Source organism: Symphalangus syndactylus, chromosome 16 (genome assembly GCF_028878055.3).
Source record: "Symphalangus syndactylus isolate Jambi chromosome 16, NHGRI_mSymSyn1-v2.1_pri, whole genome shotgun sequence".
In the NCBI taxonomy this organism is placed as follows: domain Eukaryota; kingdom Metazoa; phylum Chordata; class Mammalia; order Primates; family Hylobatidae; genus Symphalangus; species Symphalangus syndactylus.
The window spans coordinates 19,288,631-19,302,698 of NC_072438.2; the positions used below are offsets into that span (position 1 = coordinate 19,288,631).

A 14,068-nucleotide genomic window follows, 5' to 3' on the forward strand; every position below is an offset into this window, starting at 1 on the left:
ATGTCAAGTATTGTTACTATTTGATGGGGATCTAATGGTAAACAAACACAGGAAGCTTGAATTGATTATTTCCCCTGAGGTTTGTGAAGATTACATAAAACAGCATATTTTAAAGTACCTACCAGTGTCTGGCCAGAAAGGGTACTTCCAGGAGGCGGGCCAGATCATGAGGCTGGGATGTTGTAGAAGGGGCTTTCGCATAAAACTGACAACTAGTCTAGAGTTACCCTTCAATCCACAAACAAATATTAATACTCCTTACTTACCATGTACCAGGCACTGTGTTAAGTGCCAGAGGGTTGAAATCAAAAGGAAGAGACATCCATGTATTAGTTCTAAGTGAAATATTTATCAAACAATAGAAATACAAGATGTTGCTACATAAGGTGGAGCAATACCTTCATATTTGTTGGGCCCAGAATTGTTTTATGAAGTTGGAATTTAAGTTTGATATTGATGCATTATACTATTTTGGTAGTCCGATAAACTAATAAAAGAGCCTACTACTTGGTAACAATTTCAGCCATTATTGAATTTAACACTTTGCTATTTGCTAGCCAATAAAATAGACTCATTCTCTGCTACATCTCATTTAATTGGAAGAATTCTAATAACTCCGTGGGTTGATCACATTATACATTTAAAATACAGAGAGAAGAAAACATGCATGCAAGGTTAAGACCTTAGAGTGGATGGTCTAGAAGCAAAGTCTGAGGGGGGATTCCTGTTTTCTTGGGAAACACATTTACTGAGAATAGGGTAGCAGAAGAAATGAGTAAGGTAATGTGGGAAAAGGATGAAGTTTCAGAAGAAATAAGTAAAAGTAAGGTTTCAGGAGAAGTCTAGCCTCAGCCTGATCTCACGAGGAGCTCTGAGCATGAGTCGCACCAGAGGTTGTCCTACCCAGAGGCAATGAGGGTGGACTGTTACCCTACTACCCCCATGCCCCATCCCACATCGGTCAGTCAATCATTAGTCATGCCCTAACGCTAGGAAAGCAGGGGAGTGGGGTGGACAACACTTCTCAGGCATCTTCAGGTAAGGAAACTCCTGCCAACTAAGAGAAATCCTTCAGGAAATAGTACAGAAGACAATCTTGGTGGCAGCTGGGGTTGAGAGCACTTCCCTGGTAAATGAGCTCTGGATGAAGCATTAGCAGCAACAGCTACAGTCACATGGCTGGGAAGCAGAGCAGGAAAAAGGGCAGTGCATTTCTGCCGACTGGTTCAAAACCAATTTTGGTCTGTCTCCTGAAGTCCCAAATGTTTTTAACCACTAAGTAACATATGCACCGGGTTTATAGTTTTTACCTACTTTATCTCATTGAATTGGAGTTTTCCCCCAAACAGAGTACAGTACATAGCTGCCCATTTTTATGGAGAAGGAAATGGAGGTTCTCAGAATCTGAATCTAAGATCCCATGGTCAGTGATTGGTACAGCTAGGATGCGTACCCAGGTCTACTGGCTCTCTCTCTTTGTTGTTATCTAACTGGGAAATTTGGGCAAAATGGAGTAAAGGTCTTGACATCAGGGAGAACTAAAGCACCAAGGTCATTTTCTACATCAAAACACTTTAGTGAAGCAGCTAAATCTGATGATGTCCTCTTTAGCTTTGGCCTTCTCTCATTGCATGCTGTTTGGAGAAATCTGTTACGTTGCTCTGGCCTTTAACTCAGGCTCAGTCTTCCGAAATGAGGTGCTGCCGGTTAGGAGCATGTTTTATCACGTCCCTGTGGCATCAAATCCCAGCCACTGCTTTGCTTGAAGGTAATCTTGACAACACCCTAACAGTCCAACTCCAAATCCTAGATGCCCATAATTTCCCTTACAGGCTCTGCCTAATAGACAGATACATATGCTTTATATCTTCCTCCACTGACCCACAAATAGATGGACTAAAAAGGAGCAGAGACACCCGAGACAAAATTTCATTTGTAAGAAGCAATGGCTCTATCAACACAGGCAAGCCCTTTAATTTCTGAGTTTATTTTTCTGTAAAATTAGTAGCCCATTTTCTACTTCCTAGAGTTGTTATACAGGTTAGAAGCAATATATTTAAAATACCAAGCACATGGCAGGTGTGCAACAAATGATAGCTATTTTTATGCAACAGATACACCTGCACAGGAGCCAAATTCACATGGGTGCCTGCTAAGTAAGCTTCCAACACTCCAGCCTTGGAAAGCAGTAGCTTCTCACTGAGTTTAACACATTTGACATGCCACTTAGACAAATCTCTTGCCTACCTCTACCCTCTAACCCCAGCCTCTCCCCATGACCACTGTCTTCATGTCTCAAGCTTCCCTTATTCAGAATGCCCTGCTCTGGTGACACCACTGCCATTCGTGCCCCAGCTTTATGGCAATTCCTCCATGAAACCTTCCCATAGGAAGGTCAGGATCTCTGTGGCCCACAAGTTAAGTGACCTGCCCTGCCATGCGACCTCTGGGAAGATTCTCTATTTCCTAATATTTCTGACAAATGATATTCTGGAGAGGGTCTCTGATATTTTTCACCTTCTTTTGTGATATGTGATGTCAACGTTTCCCATTTCTGGACTATTTCCCTGGAGTGAGCAAAAATCCTTTCTTCTGAAAAAAATGACTTGAGGTCAGGATCACTTTTTATTTTTTATTATTATTTTATCTTATTTATTTATTTATTTGAGATGGAGTCTTGCTCTGTCACCCAGGCTGGAGTGCAGTGGCATCATCTCGGCTCACTGCAACCTCCACCTGCCAGGTTCAAGTGGTCCTCCTGCCTCAGCCTCCTGAGTAGCTGGGATTACAGGCACTCGCCACCATGCCTGACAAATTTTTGTATTTTTAGTAGAGACGGGGTTTCACCATGTTGGTCAGGCTGGTCTTGAACTCCTAACCTCGTGATTCACCTGCCTCGGCCTCGCAAAGTGCTGGGATTACAGGCGTGAGCCACTGCGTCCGGCCAGGACCACTTTTTAAATCTCAGTTTCCTCTTCTCTATAAAGGCGCTAGTTGATTTCTCTCCGGAATGTTGCTGAACTGAATGCCAAACCATGGAACGCATCCCCCCACCCAGTCTACACACAGCTAAATGTCTTTCCCCTTGTACTCCAAGACCCTCTATATTTTTATTAAACTCCAGAACAAACAGTTAATGAATACTGGTTCCTGTTGTATTTTCTTTTTATGTTTTTGATGACTCAATACCATGTTGAGCATGTGGTAGGGGCTCAAAAAAGTAAAATTTTAATGAATAATGGTGACCTGTGACATCACCCCTGTAAGCAGCAGGCATGCTAGGCATTGGTCTCCCCTGCACTGCATCTCCTTCCAGCTGGGTGAGCCTCCAAGCATAGAAGGAGTAAGGCACCCTGTGCTCAGAGACATGGCACTTTCCCTAAACTCTCAGACCTTCAGGTTGTGCGCTGGTCACCAAATGCTGTTAAAAGGATTTTCAACCCTGTCTGATCCCAGGAGGAAGGGAAAGGGAAGGGGCTGTTCTGACTCTGGAGTGCCACATGTGTGGATATTCCAAATCTAATAGCTGAGGCTTGGTTCAGTTGTTCTCAGCTGCCTCTCTGGAAGGACCCACCTGGATCCCCCAGGCTGCTCCTGGGCTGGGGTGGTCTGGACAGGAGCCCCACGCCTTCTACTGACATCTGTCTCTGTTAATGGAATTGGCAGAAGGCATGTTTTGGAGGGACCGGGTGCTATTAGGCTCCTGAGTCACTGCATTTTGGCCTATAAGGACAGCACACGGTCTACTATAAGGACAGCACAGGGTCCTATAAGGACCTATAAGGATAGCACAGGGTCTACTACAGGGCCTTCTTTGAATTTGACAGTGCTTGGTGAGATCTATTAATAAATACCTTGGGTAAGTCTTGAGTGATGGTTTCTTTCTCAGTGTACCTTCTCAATGACTGGCTGGGGTTGTACCAAAAATGAATGAACAGATAGTGCCACTAGGGCCTCTGATCCCTTGCTCATGGTAGACTCATTTGAACATTCCTTTAGCCACGACGCTACACCCCCAAAGGAAAACATATTGAATTTACATTCACTGATCATTTTACACCGGACCACCCCCTCCATCGACTATGCCAGTCCCAATAGCTAGATTATGTTCCACGTGCTGTTCCTGTCTTCCTCTGCTCCTCCCCGCTGCCTCTTGCATCAACAGTTCATGCTTCAACCAGACCATCCCTGTCAGGGCACAGGAATTTACAGGCAGTTTGCAAAGAGCATCTTCTTCAGAGTCAGAAACTGTCATTGCAGTTTCCTTTCAGTCACCAGATTCCTGAACAGGCTTGGAAACTTGACTTAACCTTTCTGGGCCCTTTTATTTCTTCAGCTCTTCAACGAGTATGGTAAAAGCAAGATCCAACGATGCACTGCAGAGGGAGGCTCTCTGCCTATTGAAAAGTACCATGTCCACCAGGGGCCTGCTGTAAATATTTCTGCTACATCCTCTGGGGGAGATGATGGTTTAATGACGACTTTAATGGATTCTAAAGAGGAAGGCATCCTCTCTGCTCTCTGTGCATGATATGGGGTAGGGCATAGGCCATGCTAAGGTCAGGTCAGGCTGGAGCTGCTGAAACACACCAAGGTGACTCACTTTCCTGATAACACTGCTGAGAAAACCGCAGGCTTCTTCTTGCCCTTCCTGTATCTGGGACACACCTCTTAGGATGGAAGATATTTGGCACCTGGGAAGAAATGTCAAGTCAGGTCAGGAAGAACTGGCTCTGAGTCTGGGCTTTTCCTTTTGAGTTCAGAAAGAGTTGGGTAAAAACTAAATACATAAATAACCTGTGCTTCGGCTCTGAGTAGCCTCTAAGCCTGAGTTTATAGTCAATGTGACCTTGGGCAAGTTTCTCATGTTCTCTGGGCCTATTTCCTCCTCTTTGAAATTTCCATAATAATATCTGCATCCTGGGGTTGCTTGGAGAAATTTCAATGAGTTCTTAAGTGTAGGAGATGATTAATAATGTCCATTTCTGTCATTTTCCTTCAGTATAAACTATGTCAGGAAACCGGTTTATTTTGCTTGTTTGTATGTTCTCTTTTACTGTCATGAATGTTTTATTTTTATTAAATTCCAATGTGTTTAATTCTGTAAAAGGCTGACGGCACGAAGAATGCATGAAAAAACTGAGGATAAGAAGGGTTTGTGTGACCATCTCCAACAAGCTGGCTGCTCAGGGGCAGAAGTAAACCTGAACTCCAGCCTCTCCTCTGGGGGCAGGTACAGTGGCTCTCTTAGGTGCTACCCTCAACTCTGCCCTTTTCTCTTTTTAACTTCAACCCTGGGGAGCTTACTTTTTCTTTCACATTCAGGACTCCAAATTTAGAGTTGATTTTGAAACATACACATATTTATGTCTCAGTGCATATGGAATATATGTCTATAATGCCAATGTATCTTTCAGGAAGTAAGCAGACTTTCAGACTAAGCAAAAGACTACTACCCTTTTAGTCAGCTTTTCACAGAACCTACAGGATGAAGACACGCATAGATTTTGCAGTTTCTCTTTGCTATTCTAATTGGCTTTCTGGAGGCCAACTGCCACCTGGGGCAAAGTACCCAGGCCCAAGATCATTCTGAAGGCCAAGGGTTTAATCCTCTTTATTATGACTGCTGAGATCAGAAGCGTGTGCAAATATTCTTTGAGGTCAAGATGGATCCCAAGAGACCTCTAGCCAGTCACTAACTGCTTCTCCATCCTGAATATTGCTTTGTTTACTTGAAGTTTACATGTGGGAATGGGTAAAACTGTGACCTCCAAAAATGACAAGGAATCGCCGAGGAGATAAATCTTACAATCCAAGTAAAAATAAATCTGATGATCACAATAAGACATTAAAAATCAAAAAGAGCAATGCAGAAAGGAGAGGGGAGAGAGAGGATTATAATAGCCATGAAAAACATGTTTTTTTAAGTAACAAAAGAATTTAGATTTTGCAATGATTGCAACACAGACAGCTATTTTGAGTTGGGGGCAAGTTAATTATATTCAAAAAAAGATAGCGTCTCCAGAAAAAATCTTTTTTTTCAGTGAAATAGTTTAGTTCCTTCATATAGAGACATATTACACAATGTTAACAACCATGAAAAACAATACAAAATGCCCTCCATTTAACAAGTAGAAAAATATAACTAGTATATATGGCAATTGTGAATCTAATACTGTACAGAAGTACTTTATGGATTTTACAAATAAATTATACCTTAAATGCTTTTTTTAAAATTCTTCCCCCACCCCCAGATGTACACCAGAACTTACAGTAGGAAAGTTTCTGAGCTTAGCTTATTGCAAATCAGTGCCAGTCAAATGTTCTGCCAACAAGCTCGAAGAATTTCTTATTTGGCTCATGAAAATATTCGTGCAGTTTATTGAGTAGTTTGGGATCAACTTGGGGGTGTGCCCGGCCTTTGGACTCATGTAAGCAGCGGTCCCGGCCGCTGTCCCGCAGGCAGTAAAAGCCCTTGGTTTTGTTAAAGTAGAAGTTTGAGGCATTGATCTGCGGCGACAGCTTCAGGAACCTCTCGACCTTTTGGATCTCGGGGAAAGGGTCCCTGATGAGGCGGTCGCCGTCCACAATGTGGATGTGGCGCAGCGGGAAGAAGCGCAGCCAGTTCTGCATGTGCACGTGGTAGAGGCTGCGGTTGAGGGCCTTGTAGTCCACGTTGAGCCGGCCGTCGCGCACCAGGAACTCCTCGATGGATGGGTAGGGCTTGCGCTTCTGCATGTGGTTGTAGAACACTTGGGTGTAGTCAGATAGCACGCGCTCCGACGGGTCTCGCAGGATGAGCAGCAGCCGGATGGACGGGTTCATGCTGTAGACTCGCTCAGGCACTTTGGGCGACGTGAAGTACGCGGGGGTCTTCTCCACCGTGAGCTGGTGTGGCCAGGAGAAGGGCATCTGGCTGAGGTACCAGCCCAGGCCGTGGCTGTAATGCTCCTCCCAGTCGAAGAAGTGGACCTCGTTCTCCGCGGCCGCCACGTCGGGGTGCAGGCTGAGCATCTCCAGCAGCGCGCGCGTGCCGCCCTTGCGCACGCCGATGATGATGGTCTGTGGCAACTGCTGGGCAGAGCCATTCGGGGCCGCGCCATCGCGGACGTCATCCTGGAGGGTCCCCGCTTTCCGCAGAAGCTCCTGCTGGCCTAGCTCAGAGGGGCGGGAAGGCACTAGCTGGGGCTGGGCCACCAGCAGCACCGCGCCCAGGAGCAGCGCGGCCATGCTGGACACCACGGTGGCTTCACTGGGCCGTGCGCTGCTGGGTCATGAAGCACCGCAGCAGGGAAGCCTCCTAGTCAGTGGCACATGGGCGTTTCAGGCCTTCAATCACTAGGGAACAAAATGGGAAGATATTAGCATATAACAAACACAGGGATAATTCAACTAACAACTCTGTAGCCACTCTGCAATGAGGGCTATATTCACCTCCCCAGGACTCTCAGTTTCTTATCCTATACAAGAGCCGATGGCAAACATTTTCTGCAAAAGGCCGGAGAATAAGTATTTTAGGATTTAAGGGACATACTTTATGCCAGCTCCAACTCCAACCACGCTATTATAGATGGAATGCAGCTGTAGACAACACACAAGGGAATGGGTGTGGTTGTGTTCTGAGAACACTCTATTTACGGGCACTGAATGAATTTCATATAATTTTCACGTGTCATTAAATATTATTTTCCTTTTTACTGTTATTATTTTTTGCAATCATTTATATGTTTAGCTGTTTGGCTGCATACAACCAGGCCAGGTTTGGCCCCCTAGTCAGAGCATGCTAACCCTTGCTATAAAGGAAAGGGTTGGGAAGACCCTTTGGAACTCAGCAAAAATCAATAAAATATCTACTACTCACCAGTCCCTGGCAGAGGGGCAGGTGATATAGAAGCAGGCTTTGTTCCTGCCCCCACTCTTCCAGCCAGGGGCTCCTAATCTAACAAAGCACGTGATTAGTATGAAAGATTGCATGATTAGTCCCAATTCTTCACCTTGTGTCCAACCCTTGAATTGGCCTTGCCACTAGCATATGAGCAGATGTGACAACGTATCAGTTCCCAGCCTGGCTGCAAGAGGCCTTTTGTGTTTTTGCTCACCCTCTTTCACTCTTGCCTTTGCCATGAGAAGAATGTGCCCTGGCTAGCTCATGGTCCCAGAGGGAGGATGAGAGACACACACAGCCATCCCAGCTCATGACTGAAGATGCATGATTGTGGTTTTAAGCCACTGAGTTTTGGAGTGGTTTGTATTGCAGCGGGAGATTGGCAAAAGTTAATTGATGCAGCCTGACTGTAGGCATCGGGGAGATATATGTTATGATTGTAATTTAGGTAGGGTACTATGAAGACACATTTTCATTCATTTTGCCTAAAATAATTGGGGATGGTTTCACAGTGGAGGAAACATTTGAAGTAGGCCTGGAGGGATAAACAAGTGAAATTACTACAAAGTGCAAAAAAGCCTTCATTTGTACAAAGCTTTACTATTGATAATATGGTCTCATACTATGTTCAGCTATTGCCACTACAACCCTACATTGTAAGGTAGGAAGGCAGGGCAGATGTCACCACCATTTTTTTTTTTTTAGATGGAGTTTTGCTCTTGTTGTGCAGGCTGGAGTGCAATGGTGCGATCTCAGCTCGCCGCAACCTCCGCCTCCCGGATTCGAGTGACTCTCCTGCCTCAGTCTCCCGAGTAGCTGAGATTACAGGCATGTGCCACCACGCCCGGCTAATTTTGTATTTTTAGTAGAGATGGGATTTCTCCATGTTGGTCAGGCTGGTCTCGAACTCCCAACCTCAGGTGATCTGCCCGCCTCAGCCTCCCAAAGTGCTGGGATTACAGGCATGAGCCACCACGCCCTGCCGGTCACCACCATTTCATAGAGGGTAGTCTTGTCTAAGGACACTATTCTATTAGTCTATTTCAAAATTCAAAGCCCAAATTGAAAACTCTAAACTCAGTGTTCTTTATCCACAAACCACATCTTTTCCACAAAACTTCTCCTCTTTACCTATTTAAGATTTATAACATTTAGGCAGTAAAGGACACAGGAACTGCTGGCCTAGATGCTGTGGGGTTCCAGAAGACAGACCAGTCAAGGGTTTATGTTTTCAAGGAGCTGATACTCATCAGTCTGTGTTTCACGCTCTCCCCTAAAGAGGAGATTAGATGCTCTCACTTGAGTCATCTCTGTTAAAACACATTAAGAGAAGCGTAAGAGACAAGCCTGGCTTGGGAACTGCGGGATTTACAAAGCTAGTAAAAATGTTCTCCATCAAGAGGACTCATCATCTTTTGTACGGTAGTTTCAAAATGTACTTCATTAGTTTAAAACTTGTCCAGAATGAATAAAGGAAGAACAAATCCCAGGACATCCATTTTTATGATCAACCAGCTGATCTACCTTTCTCAGATGTTGTTATCTGCTTTGAAAAACATATTAAAGAGCAAGTAATCAAATAGATGGAAGGTTTTAGAGCACCACAGTGCACTGGAGAAGGGACCTGAGAGATCAGTGATGTAACTCTTTAAGAAAAAAATCGAGAATGCTTTAGAAAGGCTAGCCAAGAACGATGAGGTTTCAGGTTGGTTCTACCGATTGGTGAGCTCAATTTAATGGACCAATTTTTTTAGTCAACTCGTGGTTTCAGAGTGTTTCAGCTGAATTTCATTTCCTTCTCAAGTCACCTATGTGGTTCGACCAAATGTACCAATTGTGCTTGGCTCTTACATGTTTGAGATGTGAGAATGTATGCAATTGTATGTGCATGCTTGAGTGTGTCTGTATGTGTGTGCATGCATGTGTGTGTGTGCGCAGGTATAACAGGTTAGTCAAATGAGAGAGGGACTAACTACTACCCCTTAGAGAGCTATATTGTGTGTTGGTCACTTCTATCCCTGTCTTATAGTTCCATGTTCAGACTCAGGGAACAACACATCCCTATTATTTGATACCTAAGTGTAGAGGCAGAGGCCAGATCTGAAATTCATATTATCTGACTGTTTATGCTCCTTCTACTCTAACCTGAGGCATCCTGGTTAGTATAGTGTACATCTGAGGTTTCTTTCCTGAAGGGCAATTACCAGCAGACAGTAGAGAAGAAACTAAATATAGTTTGTCCTTTATGAAAGAAAATAACAACAAAATATTGGGAAGTTAAGCAGCTTATAAGCTCTTTGTTTGTACTTTAATCCTGTCTAAAAATGTATTTACTTATGTCTAGACCTTTTTCATTCCAAAATATTTGAGGCTTATAGAGAAAGAAATTAGCTAATGTCTTTATACATATATGCAAACATATACATACACACATACTATATATAGCGTATCTATCACGTATATACCCCATGTGTATCTCTTATGTGTATATGTAAAAATGTGTATAAGTATATATGTGTTTGTGTGTGTAAATGTATGCACACATATATTCATACCTAAATATAGTATAACCTGTTTTATATTACATACACACCGTGGGCATTGGGAGCCAACTTCCTCTTGTGGTTTTGTAATTTGGACTTCCCAGTGGCAGAGAAAGGATTTCTGGTCCTTTTTGTAACACTCTCAGAAACAAAAAGATTCCCAAGTTCAGGTGAACCTGTAAGCCATTCCTGTGGGCCACCTTGATCTTGACAATGGAATTATAAACATCAGAGAAGAAGGGAGTCACTTAGTCTCTGCCTTTCACACCCCAAGATGACTTGCCCAATGTCACATAGTAAATCTGTTCCTAGGACTTTTGGCTCCTGAATTCCAGTTCTGTAGTCTAGTTGCTGTTATTACTGTCTTTCGAGTAAGTGGTTGTAATGTAAAACAATGGCAATGTTTTTGGGATTCCAAAGAAGAAAAACCCAACAAAATCTACCCAGCAATGACAACTCCCTGGCCACCAACTTCCAGTGTCAGCTGACACACAGGGTATGTGCAGTACAGGGTCAATCTTGCTCATTTGTTCTGTTCAGTAGAAGGGTCCAAATGAATTGCACAGGCTCTGGAGTCAGGATTCCTGTCTCTAGTTTGGACCTTGGTCAAAGTGACTTAAACTCTCTTAGCTTCAGTTTCCTCATCTGTAAAATGGCAATAATTCCACCTGCTTCAAATGATTACTTTGAGACTGAAATGAAACAATGTGTGTCAGGACTGTCCAATACAAATATATTGTGTATCGCATATGCATTCACACATTTTCCAAGGGTCACATTTTATGTTTTATATAGCTTAATAAATCTAAAATGTTATCACTCTAACATATAATCACTATATAAATTTTCTTTTTTGAGACAGAGTCTTCCTCTGTTGCCCAGGCTGGAGTGCAGTGGCATGATCTCAGCTCACTGTGACCTCTGCATTCTGGGTTCAAGTAGTTCTTGTGCCTCAGCCTCCCAAGTATCTGGGACCACAGGCATGTGCCACTACACCTGGCTAATTTTTGTATTATAATTTTAGTACAGATGGAGTTTACCATGTTGGCCAGACTGGTCTCGAACTCCTGACCTTAAGTGATCCACCTGCCTTGGTCTCCCATAGTGCTTGGATTCCAGGCATGAGCCACCATACCTGGCCTAATCACTATATAAAATTAATGAGGTATTTTGCATTTTTTTCTACCCAGTCTTCAAAATCCAAGTGCGTATATATTTTCCGTGTAGCACATCTCAAGGACACATATGGCTGGTGGCAATTGAGTTAGAGAGCACAGAGATAGACAGCACTGGGCACGTTTGCAATTCTTAATCTGAGAGCTCTTTAAGTGTGGATCACACTCTCCTGAAAGCAAGATTCTCTACCCACTCACTGATTAGGAGCTTCCTGAACAGAAGAACCAGGAAGGCAGGTTTGAACCTGCAGGCAGCACAAAGGCAAATTCCATCTTCTCCCTCAAGAAACAAACCAGGTAAAAGTAAACAAATGGGACCTTTTGACAGTTGAAGCACTTGGCTGATGTGGGCATGGATACAGAATTCTCCATAGCACCTGGAGCTGAGGCCACATCCTTGGCAAAAGCAATGATTGCAGCTCCCATCTGCAGCAATTGCTACCGAACAGGCACTAGGCTGGCAACTTTCCACACAGGGCTTGCTGTAATCCTCACAGCAAGTCTTCAGGGTAAGTGATATTATGATTTTTAAAAATGAGGTTCAGAGAAATGAAGTCTTGTGTCTAGAAAGTTAGAGGAGGTGAAAGGATTCAAACTCAGTGTAAACAGACAAAGCCAGGAACTTCACTGTCACTTTCACTTTTCTTGGCAATGTCTGGAGTTAGTGAGCAAGTTGTTGATGAACTTGGCTCGACTTTTTCGGTCCTGTTGAATAGTTGTGCCTTGCACCAATTCTTTGATGAAGGTCACAATTTCTGTGAAGGCCCGGACTTGCTAAGATGGGCAAAATGAACCTCCGCCTTCGTTTTATAGATGGGTTAATAGGTCCCAAAGGAAGATCCAGCTACCTCTCCGTTTACTTCCCTTTATCAGGAAGGCTGTTTTCTGGGTGTTACGGTGAAAACCCAAGTCCTGAGTTTCACGAATTGAAAAGATTAAGGTCCTTCCTATCAGCAACAGTAAGCTTCCTCGAGTCCCACTGTGAAGACAGTAGCCACATGCCAGGCATAGGAAACCCAAGGGAGATTCCACAGAATCTTCCAGATGGAGGCTTTCCTTGCACTTGGAATTAAATCTAAACTCCTTTCCAAGGAGGCCTTTCCTGCAAATGGAGGTCTTGCCTTGCTCTGCTCTATCGCCTCGGGCCTGGCATGGTTTCTGGTATATAGCACGTACTAGACATTTTGTTTGCTGAATGAACTCGTCAAATGCAGTAGACAGGCAAATAGCTGGAAGGTACTGGGAACATATTTTAACGCAGTAGGAAGAGAAACTTAAAGGGTTTGAAACTTTTGTCTCTAGAGAGTCAAGCAGAAACCAGATGTTGAAAGGGGGACTCGCATTTCTAATCGTGATTGGGCAACCTCACCTGAGAGCCTAGAAAATATTTGGATTAAAAAAGGAGGGGAAGCTATGACATAACCCTTCAAACATATTTTCATTTTCTCCTTATGACTCCTTATTACATAATTCACATCATGACCTAGATTTCAAATGTAATTAACTGTAATATATTCTCTCAGTCCCACTACTGGAACATATTCATAGATGAAATGAAATAACTAGGATATTTCACAAGAGGTACATTTAATGAATCTGGAACAGCGATGCCTGCCATCTGGCTGTCTGCAGGACACCTTCACAGCCCCTCAACAAGAGATGGTGACACACTGTCACAGGCAGGAATCTCCTCTAGGGCAGTGGGGATGATCAAAACATACAACCACAAGTCACTTATGTGATTTAACAGAAGGGTTAGAGGGGAAGAGATTACCTGCTGAGCACTCACTGGGTGTCAGGTGGTAAGCACTTGAGTATAAATTATTTCTTCTAATACTTGCGACAATACAAGAGGTGGTTGTTCTCATTTTATTTTATATTTTTAAGCAATAAAAAGGTGGTGGAGAGTAGTGGATGATCAAAGAAGCTTTTGCAATCAGGTAGATCCAAGCTAGAATTCTTACTGCTAACTGACCTCAGTAAATGTCTAACCTCTCTGGGGCTCCACATTCCCCTCTGCAAATATGAGCTTAAATCTACTTGATAGGGGTGTCATCATAATTAAATAAGATGACCCATGCCAAATACATGGCACAGTGTCTGGCACACAGTCATTCAACAAATGTTAATGGCCTGCCTTTCATATTCATATCTGCCATGACAGAAATGGAAACATGCTGTTAAGGTTAAATGACCTCCTCAAGGTCACAGAACCAGGAAATATCAAAACTAAAATATTCCACTGCCATCCTCAAAGCCCATGGTGTGCTTTTGTCCCCTTTGAATGGTGATGCTTACCCTTGGGCAGTGGGGAGTGCATTCCAGGCGAGGGAGAGCTTACTTAAAACCACAATGAGATAGAAGTGTGAGATTTATTATACTGTTATGCAAGAACTGCTTCTTTCCAAGAATCCCGTGGTGTTGAGTGATTTAATTTTCTGGAACGTACTGAAACATGAGAAAGA

General features: G+C 43.5%; 1 protein-coding gene across 1 annotated transcript; it reads right to left on the minus strand.

The window, feature by feature from the left end:
• Nucleotides 1–6,120: 6,120 nt before the first annotated feature.
• HS3ST1 (heparan sulfate-glucosamine 3-sulfotransferase 1) lies at nucleotides 6,121–7,247 on the minus strand. Its single transcript, XM_055245838.1, has one exon. It carries the CDS (start codon nucleotides 7,228–7,230, stop codon nucleotides 6,307–6,309), a length of 924 nt encoding a protein of 307 aa, XP_055101813.1. The 5' UTR covers nucleotides 7,231–7,247; the 3' UTR covers nucleotides 6,121–6,306.
• Between the last annotated feature and the right edge of the window lie 6,821 nt (nucleotides 7,248–14,068).